General features: G+C 34.9%; 1 protein-coding gene across 11 annotated transcripts in view; it reads left to right on the top strand.

Moving 5' to 3' along the window:
* csmd3b (CUB and Sushi multiple domains 3b) overlaps positions 1 to 22,913 on the top strand; it is a 553,423-nt gene that overhangs the window by 359,763 nt on the left and 170,747 nt on the right. For all 11 annotated transcript variants that reach the window (XM_015357110.2, XM_069195150.1, XM_015357108.2 and 8 more), the window contains 7 exons: positions 1,829 to 2,023; positions 3,262 to 3,400; positions 3,896 to 4,083; positions 4,858 to 5,046; positions 12,758 to 12,874; positions 14,117 to 14,332; positions 18,824 to 19,012. In XM_015357110.2, the coding sequence (XP_015212596.2) occupies positions 1,829 to 2,023; positions 3,262 to 3,400; positions 3,896 to 4,083; positions 4,858 to 5,046; positions 12,758 to 12,874; positions 14,117 to 14,332; positions 18,824 to 19,012 (1,233 nt within the window). The remainder of the gene's footprint in view (positions 1 to 1,828; positions 2,024 to 3,261; positions 3,401 to 3,895; positions 4,084 to 4,857; positions 5,047 to 12,757; positions 12,875 to 14,116; positions 14,333 to 18,823; positions 19,013 to 22,913) is intronic.

Here is a 22,913-nt window from a genome sequence, read left to right as displayed (position 1 = left end):
TAACTTGTGTTGAACCATTACTAAAATAACATTTAACAACATCTGTATGAGCTTCAATCCTGCCTGAAAAAAACATGTTATTGAGAACTCTGTACTATGCTATACTATAGTATATATATAGTATATATTAATAAAGTTATATAATAATAAGATTAAAGTAAATACGTTTCTCATATGAACCTAAATTAAATGCTTGTCTGCAACTCCATAGAAATGTGTACATCCTGTATACATATCTTTTAAACTACACAGCAATAGTTTTTTGCTATACAGATGCAACCATCTAGAATCTGCATAATATGTAATATTACATATTAGAAATGTATTTAAACAGACTGAAGTACAAAAATTCAGTATAATTATTTGTTTCATGTTTACTAAAGATGCTCATCTTCATCATATAACAGTACGGAAGCACATTGCTGCCACCAAGGAAAAACAAAATCCTCACCCTCATCTCTTAATTACAAGAAAAGTATCTCATAATTCAGAGAAAATTATCTCGTAATTTATAGTAATATATTTATAGTAGAATATTTATAGTAATTCTTGTGTACTTTATGTGCTACCACGATAGCACACTTGTCGTATAATAGTAATACCTATATCAAGTAGGTAGCTACTGTACGTCAGTATGCTTAGGCTGCAAATTAACACGGCGGCTGAGGTACCTGCTATTCGCAACCGGTTCGCACAACCTGTAATGTCAGCTGTGTCCGTTACAGTACTTACAGTATATCGCTACGTGCTGACTTACAGCTTTAAGCAGTGGAAGTGATTGCACGTGTAACTATTCATAATGGAGCCATCATTGCTTTGATCTCTAAATCCCACAAAACTGGTCCTCGTGCAGCCCCAGTCAAAACTTGTACAAATTCTGCAGCGCCGGATACAATCATTAAAACGAAGGTGCCAGCCAAGTTCACCGTAGCTTCTACAAGCGTTCAGTGCACAACGTAACAGGTTGGTCATACACTGATGGAAGCATTGCTATGATTATACATAACTTTTGGCCCATCACCACCCACCATGCTTGATTTGCTGTATATGCTTTGAATTAATTGTAATTTCGGTGACATTCAGTTTTGTATTGGAGCCTTAATAAAGTGCACATGAAGTTGGTTCATTATACCTTAAATAAAATATATAAAGTATGTTGTTGCTCTTCCATTTTCCATGGATTGGACAGATTGCTTCTGTATTATGATGACAAAAACACTCAAAACAGTATTTTTTGTGGTACCAACATGATAGTGTTGACATCAATCCACATGCTGGGAATCCACATGTGTCTTACACATGTCTGTAGGCAACATTGTATCAATTTTACTGCAATTATATGGCAATCTATTACCATATCACTGCTTGTTTTCATTTTGAAGCTTTACACAGTGTACTGTTATTGTTACTGACTAAAGGCTGTTTTCATCCCCTGCACAAAATCTAAAATACATTTAAAAGTGTGTAACATTAAAAAATCTGGCAGCCTGTGAGAAGTTATTTCTATATATATATACAATATGGAAAAGAAAATCACTATAAAAAATTATAATTTTCAAAATTGTTCTCAGATCAGGCCATGCTTGAGTCCTTTTGCATTTTATATATGAATTGAGTGGCAAAATTCTTCTGCTTATTTAATATGCCATTTTGCCATGTATAAAAGTAAACTTTCTGTATTGTAATACAGTGTCTTTCTTTCAAAAGATTACAAATGAGTTTAATGATTATATATTAATTTAATAAGTCACTAGATTACTTGTGAATATCTTTTTTTTAAAATTCTTTTGTGCCATTTTAATTGCTGTTTCTATTCTTTTGTTCCTAGCTTTTGGTCACAATGAATGTCCAGATCCAGGAATTCCTATAAATGCCCGTCGCTTTGGTGACAATTTTCAGTTAGGTAGCTCAATTTCTGTGATTTGTGAAGAAGGATTTATCAAAACCCAAGGAACAGAAACGATCACTTGTGAATTAGATAATGGAAAGGTAATGTGGAGTGGACCCATTCCAAAATGTGAAGGTAATTATCTTTCATTCCTGAAATGAGAATTTCATGAAAATGATGATCTTAAGCAACACAGACATATACCAGTTTATGAACTTGAGGAGTTTAAATAGGTTTGATTTAACAGACTGCAGGCTTTTAGTCTCTTTAGATTTACCAGAGTGTCAGTCATGTATGCTTTTTTTTAATCACAGTTATCTGATTTTATGTCATTATTAATACTCTTTTTCACATAGTGGATGAAATACAAAGAACTTATAAAATGAATGTGATGACTCCTCATTTTAAGGCTGTATTATTAAGGCCTGTCTTTGGTATTTATTTTTTACTAGTGCATAACAAATGCTGGATAGCCACTTTATTACATTTTGTTAGTTCAGCATTAAACAAATTCCTACAGTAAATGTAAAAAATAAATGAGAGATATGTGGCCAAATACGTATAGCTCAAAAAGATTTTTTTGCCTTTTTTTAAATGGTTTGGGAAATCATGTTTAAAGTTTGTTACATATGCCTAATAGGTAAAGAACAAGATTATTATTTGTTTGATACTATATATGGGGAAATATATGGTTAATACATGCCTAATAATTGACACTTAAAATGAAATGAACACCCATGAACATTTATGACCGTGGGTAGGATAAGCACATTTGCAATTCTCTGACAATGTGAATGACATATAGATGATTTATGTGATTGGGTGTTTTGTAAAAAAAAAATTAAAAAGAGCTCACTATTATCAAATCCTTAAATGTTAGCACTGTACAAGACATTAGTACATATATTTAGGTGCTGAAGCCTGACTTGTTTAAATCAGTATGGCATCATGTATTTAAGTATATTCTTCCACTGTAAGTGACAAATATTACATCTGGGTTATGATAAATCAGTTTCATTACTCTGCCAATATGATTTTAAATTTGTCTCTGAAAAGACCCAAAGCCTGTGTAAAAACACAAGCCTCATACATTCAGACTCTCTGGAAAACATAAACAAGTTTACAGGAGGGATGTAATCTGCTACTGCATTTCCACAGGGGAATGATAATGGATTCCTTTAAAAGCCCTATTCAAAGAAAAGATCTGTCATTTATGTACAGTAAAGGCTGGTGCTCGCTCTGCAATTTTGGATGTGCCTTATATGACAATCAATACAAAAAAGCACATGTTTTCCCTATATGGTTTACTGGCAGTTCCACTAGGGGATTGTTCTTATGTAAAAAGAATAAGTGTGGTTCTCTTCCTTTTGCAGCACCCTGTGGTGGTCACATCTCTGCCCCCAGTGGCGTAATCCTTTCACCAGGCTGGCCTGGATATTACAAAGACTCTTTGAACTGCGAGTGGGTGATTGAAGCTGAAAGTGGACATTCCATCAAAATCATGTTTGACAGGTCTCAGTTTTTCACTACTTAATACATGTGATTTGATATTGCTCTTATATAGAATGACTACTGCTACTACAGACTATGCTAAACATTACTTTGCATCATTTATTATGATTAATAAGCATTGTTTTGGGTAGCTCTTAACAATTGAAATAATAATAAATGAAACATGGATAACATTTTATATTCACATTAACACCTTCTAAAAACATCAGTTTACTACATTGTTTTTTTAATGGTGAAAACAAGCTTCAAGTTTCTTGTAGCAATCAACAGATTACTATCTATTGGAAGATGTGCTTCAAAAATACACTTTGTGCTTTAGAGACATTTCACGTTTATTTTGTTGGTTTTGTAATAAGAAGATAATATGTACATTTTCTACATCTATTTTATGTGTTTTGTATGAACCTATCTTTATTTTAATCTGCTTTCTCACATTTTGCCTAGCTTTTAACAGATTTATTCTGTCAACTTTCATTGTTTTTTATCTCCACTCAGATTTCAGACTGAGCTCAATTATGACTTTTTAGAAATTCACGATGGACCTAATCTCCTTTCACCTCTTATTGGCTCTTACAATGGAACCCAAGTCCCCCAGTTTTTGTTTAGCAGTAGCAATCATCTCTATCTTCTCTTTACCACTGATAACAGTCGTTCTAATAGTGGGTTCAAAATCTTCTATGAAAGTAAGTAATTTTTGGTATGTAACAAAATGATTTATATGGTTTTTCAAACTTTTGGAGTTTCAATCTTCTTGATTCTTTATGAAGTAAATTGTTGTCTCTGCTGTTAACTGCATTCCGTATTGGTGACAAAGATTTGATTTCAGGGGATTATTAAGGTGTATACAATATATGAATTCACTGTGTCACAAGCAAATATACTGTTCATTAATCAATTTATAGTAAGTGGTACTGGCATATCTTGCTTTTGTACACTGTATATGTTGTATACCATTTACTGTTTATGTTTCTGTTATCATATGCAAAAATTATGTGTCTTTTCTTTTAAGAACACACATTGTTAAATTATATATATGACCAAATGTATATTCATATTTTAATGTGTATTTGGATAAAATAGCTTAGGTGTTTATCTATGCATTGTGACAGACTCTTGGGCATGCTGTAATGGGATCTTTAAGTACAGTAGGTAGGCTCAGGACAACAGAAACACATGTACACACAGTTGTTAAATACACCAGTGCTTTTTATTCACAGTATGGGAATTCCAAGCAAATGGGCTGAATTAATCCACTGACTGTTACAGAAAGCCTCTGCTTTTTAAACAGGAAAGTCTCCAGCATCCAGTCTGGTGACTGAAAGCTGCAGTTCATTCCCCAGAAGCTTTTGGGGAATCTGGCCCTGAGAGGGCTGTGCTTTCATAGAATATTTATTGTTCATATAATTCACAATTAATCATTACTGTTTTTCACCATGAACTACTCTTCCTCTGAATAGGTGTGACAGTTGATACATACTCATGCATGGATCCGGGAATCCCAGTCAATGGACTTCGATATGGACAAGACTTCTCCATAGGATCTACTGTTTCCTTTGGTTGTGATCCAGGTTACAGACTCAGCCATGAGGAACCTCTTGTGTGTGAAAAAAATCACTGGTGGAGTCATCCTTTACCTACTTGTGATGGTGTGTATTAAAATAGTATCAAACCTTTTCTTGTTAACAGCAGATGGAGAATGACCTTATTATTGCATAAACACTGCCTTTTTCTTAATATAATCTATTAGAGGTCAGTAATTTTGAATGTGGATAGATGTGTTTATATAGATATATTTCCTTCTGTTTGAGGGCCACTGTGTGTCACATGTTTGGAAGCAAAACAGACTTATGAATACAATTGGCTAAAGAATGTTCTATAATATTGTTCTCATACGGCTTGCTCCCTGAACATGTAGTGCTTACTCTTGAACAGGCGACTATACTTGCAAATTAATTTGTGCTGATGCATAGAACATCTTTACTGACAAGCTCACTAATGTGTCTTCTCAACAGAAGGGTTTGCCCAGGAAACTGCTTCCTTTTGATGAAACCTCCTCAGTTCCTTCTATTTCTAGAGAGACTACTGCCAGTAACAACATTTTAGATGCTGACACTGCTCAGTCCTTTATTTTAGGGGGAGTTTTGCCCCTGTCACATTACACTTCTGTTGGATCCAGTGTTCTTATTCAGGGAATCGAGATGGGCATAGGTACTGTACGTCTCGCATACTGTGAAACTCAAATCTGAATTGAAGTCAGGTCCTATGGCTGTAGTGGTTGAGTGAGACCTACAGTACAGTAGCTTGTCTATAAAGGGAGTCTCATTCATCCTGGGGAATGTTTTGGCTGGGGGAAAAGTGTTGCTATATCCTGTATCCATAGCGAGTATATGTTTACTTATGGTATCACACAGCCCAGGTTTAGTCCTTGGAGCTCTTCTTGCAACTTATTTCCTACATCTTATGGCTCATTTAGTTTCTGCACAGACAATAAAAAGTTTAATGCCTTGTCCATGCCTGACCCATATCCCATACTGAGAGTCAATGATTGTGTGAATTGTATTGGTTCTGCTAAACAGGTCCGCAAATTTGATCTGCTGAAAGGGTATTGCAAGTTCTGTTAACTGATCAGGGCATGCTTAAGAAATTTCTGCCTTTATCACACCTCACAGTTTGTTTGAATATTTAGTAATGCCCTTTTAACATGAGAAGTGCTCCTGGAACATTTCAATGTTTGATGCACTTTGTCCTACAAAGACAAATTGAAAACTTGTGAGGCTTATCTTAATGATGTTGTGGTGTTTAGTTCCACTTGGCTAGACCATTTGAAGCATATTTATGAACTATTTGGCCATTTGTCAGCTGCTGATTTAACAATTTGTCCAAGAGTAACTTTGTGCGTGCTTCAGTGACTTATCTAGGTTAAGTGGTTGATCAAGGCAAAGTACTTCCTCTAATGGTCAAAGTAGAAGTCAAATTTTCCTGAGTTTCCTTTGTGGCATGAACTGCACAGATTTTTAGGAATGGCTGACTATTACAGGTCATTTTGTAGTAACTTTGACTAGATTGCTGCCCCACTCACAAACTTCATAAGTCCAAAGAAACCATTTCACTTGGATGCAGACTGCAAACTAGTGTTTAGAAATTACTGCTAGTTACTACTCTGGTACTTTTTGCTCCCAACTTTGATCATCCATTTATACTCTATGTACTGTAGGCTGATTGTTTGTCCTGTGTGTAGCCACTGTGCAATAAATAACATATTTATTGTCATATGGGTGGGTGTGTTAACTTCAGGTCAGCAGTAATCCCATCTATGCTGGCATTATTTTGCCTGCATTTCAATGTGCTAAGTATTTGCTGTGCACCTCCAGCATGCCAGCATAAGCAAATGGGATCAAGTAACACAGCAGACAAAATTAGGAAAGATCTGGAAAACTGGAGACAAATTGTATTTGTTGTGTTTATAGGTCTGTTGCAATTTTTTTTAATTAAGGTACAGGTCCACACATTTAAATAGGAATAGCTATTTGAGATACCCTGTAAACGTTGTGCCCATGAGGCTTATTGTTAGCAACACTGGGCACACCTTAATTGGTGTATCAATTTAATTGGTACGTAACATATAAGTTTTAGAAGTATATGGAAAATAAGTAGTAAGGTAGACCTTTTGGGTCACCCAGGAACGTATATGTAGTTTTCTTTTAATTTCTTAGTTTAAGTCTTGTAGTTCAAGTCTTTTAAACTTTTTCATTTCCTCAACAAGAAATCCTTCCATCCTTCAGTTATACCCATTTTAGAGCACCCACAAGGCACTCTTTTAAATGATAAAATTCCCACCTCAGTTTCTCCACATTTCCTAGCTCTTCTTACTTCCTCAATGATACAATCAGTCCTACCCCACTTAAACAATTTGTATGTTGTTTACATCTGCACTACTTTTGTGTACTATAAAATGAAGAGAGAAAATACAGTATATAATGCATCACAATCATTATGATCTGTATCAAGGTCAGAGCAACCACCTAACTAAATTAGATGCTCCTACTTTGCCCACATCACATGGCAACTCAAAAAGATGAAAAAGGCAAGAAACATATTCAAGGATTAGCAAAACCAGTACCTCAGAACTGTGCAAGATTAAAGTAACCCTTATGTCATAATTTTTCTAAATGTTTTTTGGTCAAGATTTAGGAATTCAACTCATGGTACAGGTCTGTAACAATATAAATTCCATTGAGGGATCTGTCTAAATAATTCCACCATAGAGAGCTAGAAAATGAAGTGGAAGTCAAAATGTTAACTCTAACAGATATTGTTTAAAGATTATAGATCTTACTAAGTTGTACAGCTTCACAGGCTGCTTTTAAGTCCTTTCTCAAAGAATGTTAATAAGCCATTTGAAACTATTGAGGGCTTTGCGTTTTCTTTCCAAACTGTCTCATTAAAAAGAGTCGGAAAGCTTCAAGTGTGTAGATTATTCATCTGTCTTCTGCTTCTGATAATCCAAGCTATTTCCCTGAAGTGCCACCATGCTACTGAACTGAATATTTGAAATTCACTCATTTTAAAGTTTGTCTTTGTGTTACAAACTCTGTTATCTGTTATCTGCTAAATTTAGATCTTATATCGATGACACCATGACACCCTAGATCTTATACTTTAAAATGTAATTTAAAAAATGATGTGATATTTAGATCTAAATACATCTTAGTCCTCTGTGAATGTTTTTCACTGAGTAGGAAAATTGAAAACAATACGTATTGCTAGGGTTACAGTAATCATATGTCAAGTTAAATAACCTCATTCTGTTTTTTTTTCTTTTATTAATAAAACATTTTGTCAATAAAAATTTTGTCTGGCATCAGTAAAAAGGTATCAGCTGTATAATGAGATGAGAGATTGAATCAGATGTGTAGCCTAAGGGATAATAGTAAAATATATTAAAAAATAAAATTTTTCCCAGGATTTATTTTAAGAATTAAAATCCTTACATTACTTATGATAAAAATATGTCAGTCTTTTCGGAAGTCAACTAGTATATTGTAGCTATAAAGAGACTCCCCGTAACCTTGATTTACAAACCTTCAATTTACAAAATTGCAGGAAGTGCCATATAATGAACTTTTTAGCTGGTAGATATGTGGGCTAGTTCCAGAGATGGCCATGCATGGGCAAGCATTGATTTCACTATGTTTTAGAATTTAGCTCGATTTTACTCAGGATTACACAGATGAGACAGGGGCATTTTAAAACAACAATTTAGAGACAGATACAGCCAAAATAAACATTTGTCAAACTGATGGGAAGCTTAAATTGGGGAGAAAGAAAGACACTGTGGATGCTCCAAAGAATACCACCTGAACTGTGAAGCATGGCTTCACAGATGTTGTGGCCTGGCCATGCATAGCTGCCTCTGGAACTGGCTTGCATGTCCTTAGTGCTGATGTAACTAATGATGGCTGCAGCAGAATGAATTTGCTTTTCCAGAAATATATTATCCTTTTATGTTACATTTTTAGGAGAACAAAATTGGAAAAGCTTTTGGAACTGATCTAGATCCTGAAGTCCATAGGTTCATATCCAAATCAAACATAGATGTTATTACTGTACATGTTAAAGAAACATTGGAGTCATAACACCCCAAGAATAGGCAAGATCTTCAAATGGCTTTCATAAAGCATTTCATAAAGCATTTCAAAAGCTTCCAAAAATAACTTGCTAATCTCAATGGGCTGCCGGCTTTATGTAGTAAGTGCCTCAAAGGGACAACACAACTAAAATTTTCTTAGTGTGCATGTGTCTCTTGATTATTATTGGTTGAACATAAAGCATGTTTTTCATCTAATATGGTGAAGTGTATGGATACAAATACCCAAAATAAAATGTATACTGTATCTATAATTCATATTAATATTGTGATCACAAATACAAGTTACCATGAAAGTAATATATGTGACTGTAAAACAAACGTTGTGTTGCGTTGTGTTATTAATGCCCCCAGTACATTTGGAAGGCATAAATTAGAAAAAAAGGAAAGTTTTACTCAATTTTAGTGACTTGTAATGAAGTTACAGGGATTCAACTATGAAGTCTGAGGACTAAATTTGGTGGAATGTTTCTTGCACAGGAACTTTGAACAAGCTGCCTCTGGAGAGAATGCAATGGGCAGTCAAGTTATTTTATTTCCATTGATTACATTGTTTTCTGCCCTGAATCTTTGATAACAACCTACAGGGATCTCTTTTTTTAAAAAGCAAATAAAGATTTGTGATCATTCATCAATGCTAAAATTATTATTTTATGAGCATAATTTGTAATTGTAAGCTTAGAACTTTGCTCACACATACTGTATACAGAGAAGGCTTTTACAGCAACATAAACCCCTTTAGTTTGCAGTTTATAAAATTAATATATCTACTGTTTATAGCAGCATTTAATAAGGGAAATTGACTTTTTTTTACTCTCATCTGTTAATATAGAATCTTGGTTGTGATTTTGAGAATGCATGTCGTGGGATTCAGATTACCTTTAGTTTCAAACCCTGTTCTGGGGCCAACTATGAGATATAGGGAGCTGAAGCATCTGCTTCTCGGCATCACTTATGGTGTCCATTAAGCAAGCATGGGCCACTCTGGCAGTGCCTAGAATATCATGACTACCTGGAAATTGTGTAATGCAGGAGCTTTTTCTACAGGTTCTCAACAAAATTCCTTAACATAAAAATTAGAAGAAGCTTTACAATGCGCTATGTATTTTAATGACGATAATATAAAGAAAGGTTCTTATTAATTATTGGAAACTCAAGTGTGCAAATAATGTTAAGCACATAGCAAATCCTAAAACAGTGTAATGTGACATTTTTATGCATTGTCATGAACGTACAATTTAACATGTAACGCACCGTCTTTTTTCTCTCTCTTTTATTGCTGAAAAATCAAAGAATCATTTTACAGATGAACAATTATACCCTTTAAGTTTTTTGGTCCTAGCCGCTGATTTCATTAGTTTCAATTTATATTTTAAATCTATAAAACTAGAAGTATGTACTGTTATGGTGTACCATGGCGGTGTGGTGGCTCTGTGGCTAAGGATCTGCGCCTGCGGCTGGAAGGTTGCCAGTTCATATCCTGCGGCCGGCAGAGGAATCCTACTCCATTGGGCCCCTGAGCAAGGCCCTTAACCCCAACTGCTCCAGGGGCGCCCTATAAATGGCTGACCCTGTGCTCTGACCCCAAACTTCTCTCCCTATCTGTGTGTCTCATGGAGAGCAAGTTGGGGTCTGCGAAAAAAGGCAAATTCCTAAAACAAGAAATTGTATATGGCCAATAAAGTGATCTTCTTCTTACTGTTGTAGTATAGTAGAAGAACTATATATTTTGAAACTATGGCAAATCCTTGTAGCAGGAAAGTATCATTTTTCATTAGTTCAAGTGTTGGATATTTCTGGATTATATTATTGAAGAGTTACTTTATCTTGGCTAAAAGAAATTAAGCACAGTGCTTGAGAGCAGTGGACTGCACAATACAGCATATTAACATACAGACTACAATGAATGTATGAGATTTCCTAAAAGAATAGTAATTGCATATAGTATGATCCTAGTTATTACAAAATCAAACTCAGAGGTATCTGTGTACCATATCGACTATCAGGAGTATATTTCAAGACTGGTTAATGGATTTAATGACCAAAATTGAATACAACACTGAGAAAGCAGCTTCAGCAGCTATATTTTCTAAAACATTTAGAACTCAATGATACAAGAATTCTCAAACAGAATTCTGTTATTTTTTGTAAAGTGCTTATTCCCCTCTATGCGCAGTAAAAAAAAAAAAGATATATTGCCTCTGTTACTGAACTGTGAGTATGAGCTCTGAGCCCTTTTCCCATCTTAAAATTAGCCATTTACTTTGTTTTGGTGATGGCAAAAGGATTTGAAAGGAATGGTCTTTAGACGAGACAATGGCTTTTAAGGCAAACTACAGCCATGGAAGAAGAATGACTGCCTTGATTTTAGGTTATTTGTTACTTCTTTTGAATCTATTGATTTCTGAGTTAGCTAAACTGAGACTATTCAGTTTTCTTCTATGAGCCATTTAGCTCTCAATGAATGAAATGCAGAGAGACAATTTTCTGTGAACACTGCTCAATTTAACAGGGACTGATCTCCACATGAGATATTGGTATCTGAGAGAACCCCTTAATATTTTGGACATATTGATCATCTTGCTCAATTTTTTGCTATGAGAGACAGATATTAAAATTTACATAAATACTTTTCTCATGGATAGTAAATGAGTTACTTGCAAAACATTTTTTCTTATACCATCTTTATAATTTAATTAAGAAGGGGGGGGGGGCTTATTTTTATAGACTTTGAGTAATAAAAAAATGGTAAAATGATCACACATAGTGCAAAGAGGGAAGGCAAAAGCTTCAGGCAGATATTTTTATTGTTAGTGTACCTCCTTAGACAACATGATTTCTTTCTCTCAGAAATAATATCTTTATTATGAAATGGTTTCATATGATGTAAATCTAGAGCTCTGGCAAATTTTATTTATAATGTTTGTTGTGCATCCCAGCTTCAGTGCTGTAGTTTAGGTTTTTAGGTTTAGGTTTGGAACTTGATATGATAATCTTAGTTATCTGTTATCCTATTTATGAGTTTAACTAATAGTTTAATAGTTTGTTTTATAGTTGAATCTTCTCCCTGTCACTAAAATAACCTAAATATGTTTATATAATTTTCTAAAACCTTGGTTTCTTAATGGTTTCGAAAATGAGTAACTATTAAACCAATAACTTTGACTAAAGTTATTGATCATTCCTTTATCCTCTTTTAATTAATAAAAATATATTTTTTTAATATCATTTGAGCATTAATAAAAGGCATGTATTTGATGATTATATAGGAACCAATATATTTTTGAGTAAATAATGTTAAAGTTACTCCAAAACTGAATCAAAACATTGGAATCACTATGTAAAAAATGTATTTTTAGGGGAGAGAATTAAAAGCTCAAGTAACATAGTTTCACATAATTGCTACTCTTTGTAACTCTTCATGATGTCCCTGTTTAAGGCAAGACAAAACACTGAATCTGATTGTTTTCCTATACAGCTGTATTCCATCCATGTTTAATTCAGCAATGCATCTGCTTTGAATAGATAAGTGTTTGTGTTTATGTATCCAATTTTATAATTTATATTGATGGTAACCTAACAAAATTGCTTTGGCTTATGAAAGGGAAAGGGAGTATTTTTGATGCGATTTTACTTAATTTACAATTCTTTTCACATTGACTAGAACTGGGGAAAAAATTAACGTGGGCAACTGTTGTTTTTGTTTGCAGCTTTGTGTGGTGGGGATATCAGAGGACCAGGAGGGACAATTCTGTCTCCTGGATACCCTGAGTTTTACCCAAACTCTTTAAACTGCACATGGACTGTAGAAGTAAGCCATGGAAAAGGTAAAGGTGCACTCATTAACCTTGCTTTTTTAATGTTTATTCATTTGTTAGGGGGTAAGTTTTATTTTCCAAAACACCATTCCCCACCCTGGATGAACCCTTTAGCGACTCCCCTCCACATTTCTACATAAAAAGATCCCTAAGATCCAATCAAACAGCTTCACTGGAACTCCCTCCACGTTTCCACTGTAACCTCACTGCGGTTACGGATCCTAGCAGTAAAAATGTTAATAGAAATAATATCTGGCATCCTGGATATCACCAGATCTTGAACAGTACTGAACATACAGTAGCACCAGCAATATTTTAAGCATTTTAGACCAGCCAGCCAGATAAGAGTCATCATCTGGCATATTGAATGTAAATGATGCTTACTACTATTAACATTCTAAGACTTTACCACCTGAATATACTATTGCTTGGACTGTCAAGATTATGAACACATAATTTTCTGTAATTCAGTTATGTATGTTGTAAAATGGATTACTTTTGGAAAAATATCTTCTGGCTAGTTTATGGGAATGCATTAATTATAGCGCTGTTCATAGTAGCTTAATTCAAGTTTTAGATCAATAGCTGAGTTTCATACTACAGTCAAATGAATATGGAGTATTTGAATGTTTTTAGACATAATACAGCTTGTACAGAGTTCGTAATGTTTAACATATTCAAAATGATGGACATTGCTCTAAAAATAACTGAGCTCTCTTGCACTGCTATCATCTTGCATATTGTAAGAAAAATGAACTGAAGTGGCAGCCTGTTAAACTGCAATGAAAACATACAGAAAAGGCAGTTTTCTCTGTCCTCTCAGGAGTCATTTAAACTACAGTTTTAACAATGTGATGCATGAAAAAAAAACAATTGATACACATGTTTGAAGTCATTTTTGATCTTAGAATGTATATTATTATCCCACTTTTTATATCCAAGGAAGGGGGATATTTTTCAACTTGACACACTCAAGGTGGCAGACCCTTGGTGAATACAGACCAAGACATGATGTGCACTTTCGTCTTTCTTTAAAAAGCTACTTTTATTTCAGCATCATTGTTTTGTAATCCCACATTAATTGTAATGAGATTTACAATGCATTTCTAATACAATTTATCTTCTTAAATTAAAATCTATTTATATAAAACTTTATTATTTCCCTGTAAGATAAAATTCAGGGAGCAGATTTGCATTTTGCATGTATATCATTATCCTGATCCGTGAACCTAATTTTAGCTTTCTTAATAGGAGTGCAATTCACCTTCCACACGTTTCATTTGGAGGATCATCATGACTACTTACTAATCACAGAGAATGGCAGCTTTACTCAGCCATTGGCACGGTTGACTGGCTCTGAACTCCCTGCAGCAATCAACGCTGGTCTCTATGGAAATTTCAAGGCTCAGTTACGCTTTATTTCAGATTTCTCAATATCATATGAAGGATTTAACATTACTTTTTCAGGTAAGAAAATGAAACAGGCTATGCATGTATCTCATGGGCTGAAACCAATTTGTTTGTTGATGTTGAACAAACCACTTTACAGATACCAAGAGATTCCCATGGAGGGGAGTATCTAGTCATTATCTTTCTAGCACTGTACATATGAATTAGTATGATTGATCCTGGTCCAAAGTAAAAGACAGAGTGTCTGTAGGAATATTTCATATTTTGCACAAAAGTCCTTAACACATATCATTTTCACAGTCATGAATCAGGGTGTTTGGTCTGTAAGAACTGTAAGAATAAGCAATTTTGTATTTCATTTTTCTTCAGTTTTCTTGCTGAATTACTAGATAATTCCCAGAAGGATTATGTTAACTATGGATCTTGAAATGTTTTAAAACTGAGATTTTGATCATGTTAAAAAAATAGGTTTAATAAAAAATGTGAATGGAAGGGAGGAGCTGGGCTTTAGATGCACAAGAAAAATTCAGCAAGATACTTATTGAGTTTGGAGACGTACAGTATATGCATATTACATGATGAAAAGAACAGAAAAATCAAAAGAAAGGAAAGGTAAAAAAGGATCTGGGGGCTTAATTTAATTAGACAAGTTTTAATGTTTCATTACAATCATGTCCTTAGAGCCTATGAGGAGCCTCTATGGATATGATCTTAAACATTTTGACTTTTTTTGTGGACTCTGTAGGTTTGGCAGCTTTCAGTAGGAGCTGAAAATGTCTGCTTATCAGTGGACATGAATTAGAGCAAGAAGGGCATTTGAGTAAAGAGCAGCAGTCTCTTCTCATTAAATAAAACCTTAAGATCAAAGACAGCTTGCTGCAAGTATCTTGCTACTGACAGCATTATACTGCTTTTTTCCACAAAAGCAATTCTGCTGTTTATGTAACAGACATTTTAATAAAGTCACATACGTTCATAGAACAAGAACCAAGAACTTTGACTCCCAAGTTTGTGAAGGGTATTATGGTTGAGAAAATGTATTAAAGGATTCAGTGAGCAACTGCTAATCCTTAACAGTCTCCCAATGGGAGGGCCCTATCATTGACACATATTGATAAATGTGCTTATTAAAAAATTCATTCTGTATTTATATGCAGAATATTAACCCTCCAAGCCCCAATGTAACAGATGTCTAGTTTAGTTTTATGATCCAGCAGGGGAGTGTGGAGAGAATAGATTTCACTGTGTGCTTTGCGAATCTTGCTTTCACCTTATACAGTACAGTATGTCACAGCGAAAGCAGTGCATTGGCACATATAAAATACAGATTCCACTGATTTTTCTTTGGAAAAAAAACTGTTAGCACCATTTTCTGCTAAAGTAGATGTCAATCTCTTTTTCTTTGAAGTTTTACTCATACTTGTTCACATATGTCTACCTCTAGCGCCTCCATATTTAAAATAAAAAGCTGGCTTTTGAAATCCGGTGGTAGTTTCCTTCTCCTCTCCAACTACATATGCATACTCTTAAGATCTCTAAAACATAGCCATATGGTATATCTAATGTAAATAACACATATGGATATTACAGTACTTTAGAAATAGTTAACCACTTATGGGCTCCTTTCATTTTGTAGTGGTGTGTCATGTGTATTATAAATTGTTTTTTGAAAAATGTTGTTCTTCCAATTCTTTTTTAAAATGTAGCAAAAATGTGGCTAGGTTTGCATTTCAATAAGGCTAATTTGAATAGTTCTGCACCACCATTGTAATTGCTTTTTTTGCATTCACTAATGAGCTGAATGATTAGGCAATACCTGCCTCTGATGTAGATAAGAGTAGCTGAGCTTAAACTTAACTGAGTGATTGGGCACTCAGGATGGTTCCATATGTATTTCCAGCTGCATCATTGATCAAAACTTTAATTACAAAATAAAGTCCATCCTATTACTGTTTTGCTGTCCTCACAATAGATAGTACGTTATCACAAATGATGCTTTTTCTCAAGTATTTGCTTCGCGGTGGCACTTAGTTTATATTTTTGAGGTTAGTTTGTAGAACATGTAAGACCTGATTTGTTCAGTCAGGGCAAGATTTGGAAGGCAATGGGACAGCAGGATTCTTTTTATGTGTCTCTCATTCAGCTTGGTGACTGAGCAACTGCCATCATTCTTGAAGAATGTTGCTTCTTGATAAACACTACCAATCCTTCACAATGACATATTTATCATAAAGCTGTGACAAACCTTTCCAGATATTAAATATTGATCAGAAAAGTCTTCCAAACACATCCCTGAACCATCAGCAAAATTCTACCTGGTTTAAGTGCTGATTTCATTTTTTTTTTTGCTTTTTGGTGAGAATTGCTGTAATAGCATTTTCCTAGCCTGAGAAATATCTGCACTGAATACTGTGTGGTGGTATGAGAAACTTTATGTTTACACACAGCACCTATAATCCCCTGTGAAGTAAAGGATTAGAATTGTTGTGCTTGTGGATTTTGTTTTCACTGTTGTTAATTCTCAGAGCAAAAATATATGCGACAAGATTGGAAGGAGGTTCATTAAATATTTCGATGAGGTATGAAATACACCTCCGTCTCACCCCAAAGTCTAAGTTTGACATTAGTGCTGAACTGATCCATAGTTTAAGGATTTCAGTTGCAAATATGTGCTTTTCCATGCTCATGCTTAACTTGATTAACATTAAAAGTCTATAACATGCAAATCCAGGTGCATATCTATGCATGATTTATAGCTGGGATCCTTGACACAAATAATGTGGATAGCATTTTATCCCTTGTTTACTGTACAGTACATAAAGTTAAAAGAAAGTTGTTAAATACATACAAAGAGACACCCATATCCACCAATTAGAAGATCTATACATACAGTATGCTTTTCTATTTCTATACTTATAAGGAGCTACCATTGACATCTGATATTAAAATGGATACAAATAAAAAAAGGTGATTCAGTCCATCTAGCTTATTTATTTTCTAGTACAAAAGAATTTGTTTCATTCTATTTCTGTGTACTGTTTTATACTCTGCCACGGTGAGACTCAACATGGGATGAAGGCAAATCCAAAACTGTTTTTCAATTTTTGAGTTTTAAGAACATGTAATTTTGTTTTTTGTTGAAAAATGATTTCCTTTGTGGAACACCTCTAGGGAAAATCATATTCCTGCTGTGAGTGGTATTGGTGAGCAAGTGCCCATAGGTGGAGCTCTTCACATGGTGAAGGTCAGAATTTCAAAATCAATGAGTCACTATGGTGACAGGGGGCGCTATGCAGTTGGAGGTGTCATCCTTCAAATGAGGTGTTAGAACATGATTCTGACTTCTTGGTCTTTAACCATCCCATGCCAATTTTTGGAAGAACAAGGATGTTAATCCATTCATCCTGTCTCTAATCCACTCAGGCCTTGCACATTAAAATGTACCCATTAATTCAGCTTGTTAAGTATTTTCTGACTTCTCCTCCCAATTTTATACTGGGGCTGCTGGTGCATAATGGTTACCGTATAATACCCAGTCCTTATGGCTGCTGCTCTTCAGTGGTGGTAAAACGGGTCCCTTCCTATATGTCTATGGATCTAAAGGGATATTTAATTGCTAGGAATTATTCATTACAGTCAAACCGTATTTTACAAATAGCCATGCATGTTTTGGTTGTTTTTAGAGTCATGCAATAATTATGGAAATAAAAATATTACACATGATATGGATGACATAAGATGAGTTACTGACCCATCACTGCCAGCCAGCTACAGTGTTTTGCATAAATCCAGAATAAGGCCAGCATTATTAACCATATTCTCTATTTCACATAATCTAAGAGAAGTTTAGAGGGACTTATTTGCATTCTAAAGTGCACTTCAAAATGCAGGGGGAGGCCTGGATTAAATCAGAACTCACCCTTCCTGCAATCACAATGTCTAAGCCTAATGCTTGATGATAGGGTTCTGTAATTTCAGACCTCTGTCAAATACAAAACCACTGGGTTTGGAGCTAGAGATTTACTGATGGGTAATAGTTTTGATCCATCACTAATCAAAGTGCATGAGATTAAAAACAATAAAAATTACTATTTTTACAGTTCTCTCTTTAATTTAGCTGTTAAAGGCTTCTGTTTGAATAACAATTTGAGGATTATAGCTGATTGTGACTGTAGTTCCCAACAGCAGTGCATGATTAGCCTAACAACCATGTGTTTGGTGGGTTTGACATCGGTCAGGGTTTAGCACCTCTCTGTTAGTTTTTAGTGTTACCTGTGTGAGCATTTGCTTACATTTTCTGAATGCACTGTTGTCTTGTGTAAAAAATGGTACGTGTGATGTGTAGGAGGATCACATGCTCCATGAGGTTTGCTTCTCTCTTATAAAGTACTTGTCAGAGTGTTGAAGAGCAGAGTTGCATTTAACCAGTCTCAATTCCAAAAGTGGGTGTGTGTAGCAAAAACATTTTCTGTGTAACACCAATTAAAAAGACTCTGTTTCGTTGCAAAGTCATTTGTCTTGTTTTTGTTACGGATATTTATTTTTCAGAATATAATCTTGAGCCGTGTGAAGATCCAGGCACTCCGCGGTTCGGCAAACGGATGGGCTACAACTTTGGTATCGGAGATACCTTGACATTCTCCTGTAATATGGGGTACAGACTGGAGGGGGTGTCAGAGGTCATTTGTCTTGGAGGAGGCCGTCGCATGTGGAGCGCACCTCTGCCAAGGTGTGTGGGTACGTGGTCAGCTGCTTTCATTTGCTTGTACATATATTACCTGTCTTTAGATCTCGAAATCACACTTAGTGTTAGCAGTGCTTTAAATGTTAGTTTCACTATTTTAAAAGTCTTAGGTATTTTTCTGTAGTTCTCGGCATTACACAGCACACTGCCTGCCTTCACACTGTGCATGTTTTCTTAATACTTGTTTTTGTTCTACAGCAGTTAAAAGTCTTATAGCCAACTCTTCAAAATCAAAATTTCAATATTCGAGTACTGTCCTCCGGACCTCTTCAGAATTTTTCATTTGTGTGTTGCTTCAGTTCTGAGTGATTCAACGTTATGCCCCAGAGCACTTGCTATGGCAAAATCATAAAAATGCAATGTACATAACTCTTGATTGCGGGTAATGATAATGATATCGTAACATTTCTTCATAAATTTGACCATCCTATATAATTAGAAGCAAATGTGCCCGTGTATAATTACATCATTTTGTATTATTTATCTATTCAAGAAGAGTAACTAAATAACGGCATTTAAGCACAGAGAAAAGTTACTTTCAAGGTACAGTAGATGGACATGGCAAATTGAGCAATGAAAACCTGTAATTTAGGACTTTGAGATCTGTGTCTACTGCACAATTACTGGTTGGGAAGCTGATCCCTTTGAGCAGTTACTGTGTATTAAAATCAATTTTCTCTTCATTTTCTGGCACACTCGTCTTTATTATCTCAGTAGGGATACCTATTAAGGTATTGTCAAGGTGGTCAAGGTCATCTTTAAAATTCAGGATTTAAAAAAGTCTCCCCATTTCTTTCTTATTCTTAAGACATGGAGTATTCATTTGAATTTCTGAACTATCTGCTGCAGGGAACTATACATTACACCCTTCCAGCTATCACAAATATCACTAATCTCTCATCATAGTCAGTCTGTCTAATGCTACCACATTAGGAAATGGACTTTCCTTATGGATGTATCAACTCTGTGTTACTTAATCTCGCAACATACAGTAGGTAAAATCAAAATTATTCACCATGCAGTCCATTTACTGTTGTTACTTATGTATTTCAATTGAATAAAAATGTATATTGACTTTACTAGATGCATACAACTATATTAATTTTGCAGACATCATTACATTGTCTTCATATAAAACAATGTATTTAGATACAATGTTCTCTGCATTCATGTTGTATAAACATCCAGTGTCTGGCATCAGAAGGTGAAGGTAATTAATTTTTTTAAAAAAGTTTTCCATGTCCCATTGTTGAACACAGCAGGTTTCTAATCTGTCTTTGCAAAAAATAAAGTATACTCAGATATTTTTTTTTCTCCACCTGCAAAGGGAGGACTTACTGATTCAATTTCTACCAGTTATGGGAAGAAGGAGGCTGTAGCCGAGAATTGTAGAGATTGGTCTGTGGAAAGCATTCATGAAAGATTTTTAAAATGTGATGTAGAAAAAAGTGTGTGAACTGCAGAAAACTGCCACTTGTTTGTGGTGTGTCGATAACTGTGGGGTGAAATTCTCACCACCAATTCCTTTATGCATTTCTTTCCTCATTATACACTGTGAACATCATTCAGATAGAGGTAGCATAATTATATAGGGTACTGTTCATGTCAGCTTCATTCATTATTATTATTAGTTTGACAAAAGACTGCTACAGCAACTCTAAATGTAATGTGAACTACCTCTGTATGACAAAGGTCACCCAATACTTTCGATCTGTGATCAATGTACTATTGCATGACCTGATCTTCACACAATTGAAGTTGGTGGATGAGTATCCTTGACCCATTCTACACATGACATACTTGTTAGAAATTTGTTTACAGATAACAATTTTGCTTTCTAGCAAAAGAACATAATAATCCTTACTTTATTCCATTTAATTTTTATCTGCACTCTGGGATTATCATTTGGAAATTAATTTAGTACAGATGAACATCTTAAAACTATAACAATAAAAATAGGATACAAAAATAATAGCAGAAACACAACAAGAATGAGTTGAATCATTTAAAAAATATAGTTGCATGTGCATTTCTAAATGTATATACAAGTGTTTTTTATGTAGTGTATATTTACCAGCTATATTTCCTTTTCTTAAAAGAAAAAGTTGTTGATCTGAGAGTAATACATTAAAACTTTACTATAAAATTAGAACTGATAACAAGTATGCTAGAGCTTAAACTGCTTGAAATGAAGGCAAACACCGCAAGGCTTTTCTTTTTTTCCCCAAGTCTAATTCTTTCTTTGAAATTGGATTTAAAGTTATATAACAGTGTATAGAGGATATACTGTATATGTGAAAAAATCTAAATATTGTTACAACAAAGACTGTGTTAAAATGATCAATTAAGAGGTGCTCAAAGAATATACAAATCAAATATGAATCAGCTTGCCATGTAAGCAAATTCTAAGAATCAATTATAATTCCAACCCTTTGTTGTCAGGTAATAATAGTGACACAGAGCATGTGTGTTCTTGGCTCCTCTGGCACAGCTTGGTAATGTAGTTATGACCAGGCAACAAATTTAATAAGATGGACAAAATGCTTCTTTACAATAATACAGCTACAGAATACCTACAGTAACGTTTCACTACTGTCATTTATAGATATTTACAAAGGTGAGAGTTCTTGTGGTCTGCCTTCTACAAAAATACATACAGTAATTATTAAACTTCAAACACAAAACACATTGATTTGTCTCCCCTTTCTTTGATGAAGATAATTCCTTTCTCCCTTCTTTTTGTGCTTTCTTGTCTTTTAATGCTATTTTTTATGTCCCATTCCTCTGAATGCTGGCTCAATGACCTCACTAGGAACAGTCCAGACATTGTTAAATATTTATGTCGTAATCTGGCTGAGAATTAATTGAGCCTGTATTACCAATTAGTACCACTCTTTAGATTATTTGGACTGTTTGGCCATTGTGACCATTTAATCTCTAAGACCAAGAACAGCAGCATAAACACTTAATAAAGACACGCAAAGACAATACCCATCTGTGATACACAGGCACAGTTTGGCTTATAAGGGCTTTGTGCACACACACACACAAATATTTTTTCCATACAATTTCTACACTTTATACAGTCAAACACTAACCGTGGAGGATGAACACACAGCAGATAAGCCCACTACAGTCTGACACGCAGTGCCACTAGGGAGAAATTCTGTACTTCCAGCTACACAGTGTGACATATTACTCGCTTACCAGTGTACGGTACATCCTTACTTTTAAGTTATCTATCTTATTTGTCAGATCCCCTCCAGGATCCTAGATTTTACATGTTGGACCCCTCTCAGGAAAGACTGCGCAGTCTAATCACCCCCTGCTGGTCTTCCACAGACACTAACCATCACGAATACCTCCTCATCCCTTGCAGCCTTCAGTTTCTCTGCCACTCAGCCAGGCTATTACTCCATCAGCAGCATCTAACAGTTCTCCAACCACTTGACTGCCTTCCTGGTGCCTGCAGTCACCAGCCTTTCTTGCTGCTCAATAAGGCTGCTTTATGAGTATAAATAGGACAATGTACACCTGTTGCCTGTTAAGGTAGCAATCTGAGGCCTCCCAGGAAAGCATTAGAGAGAGCTGATTCCCTGACACCATTGTATTGAACTTACAGAATAGGGTGATTCTGCAGAGATGTTTTGCTATCACTTACACATGCAACAGTGTTAATACATTAGAACAAGTACTGGGTTTATTCCATGCTGGAAAGAGAAGAAATAAAACACAATGTTTCGGCTGTGGAGCCTTCTTAAGACATTATTTTGATTCAGATCTTCCAAGTTTAAGTGGTCATAACATTCATGTAAGTGAACTGGTAATTACGTCTTGTCAAATTAGTAAAACCATCTCTCTCTGTTTTGTGTGAGTATATAAAAACACCAGTAA

The sequence above is a fragment of the Lepisosteus oculatus genome, chromosome 10 (genome assembly GCF_040954835.1).
Source record: "Lepisosteus oculatus isolate fLepOcu1 chromosome 10, fLepOcu1.hap2, whole genome shotgun sequence".
Lineage (NCBI taxonomy): Eukaryota > Metazoa > Chordata > Actinopteri > Semionotiformes > Lepisosteidae > Lepisosteus > Lepisosteus oculatus.
Note: the sequence above shows the minus strand (reverse complement) of the source record. Positions and strands in the feature narration are given on the sequence as shown.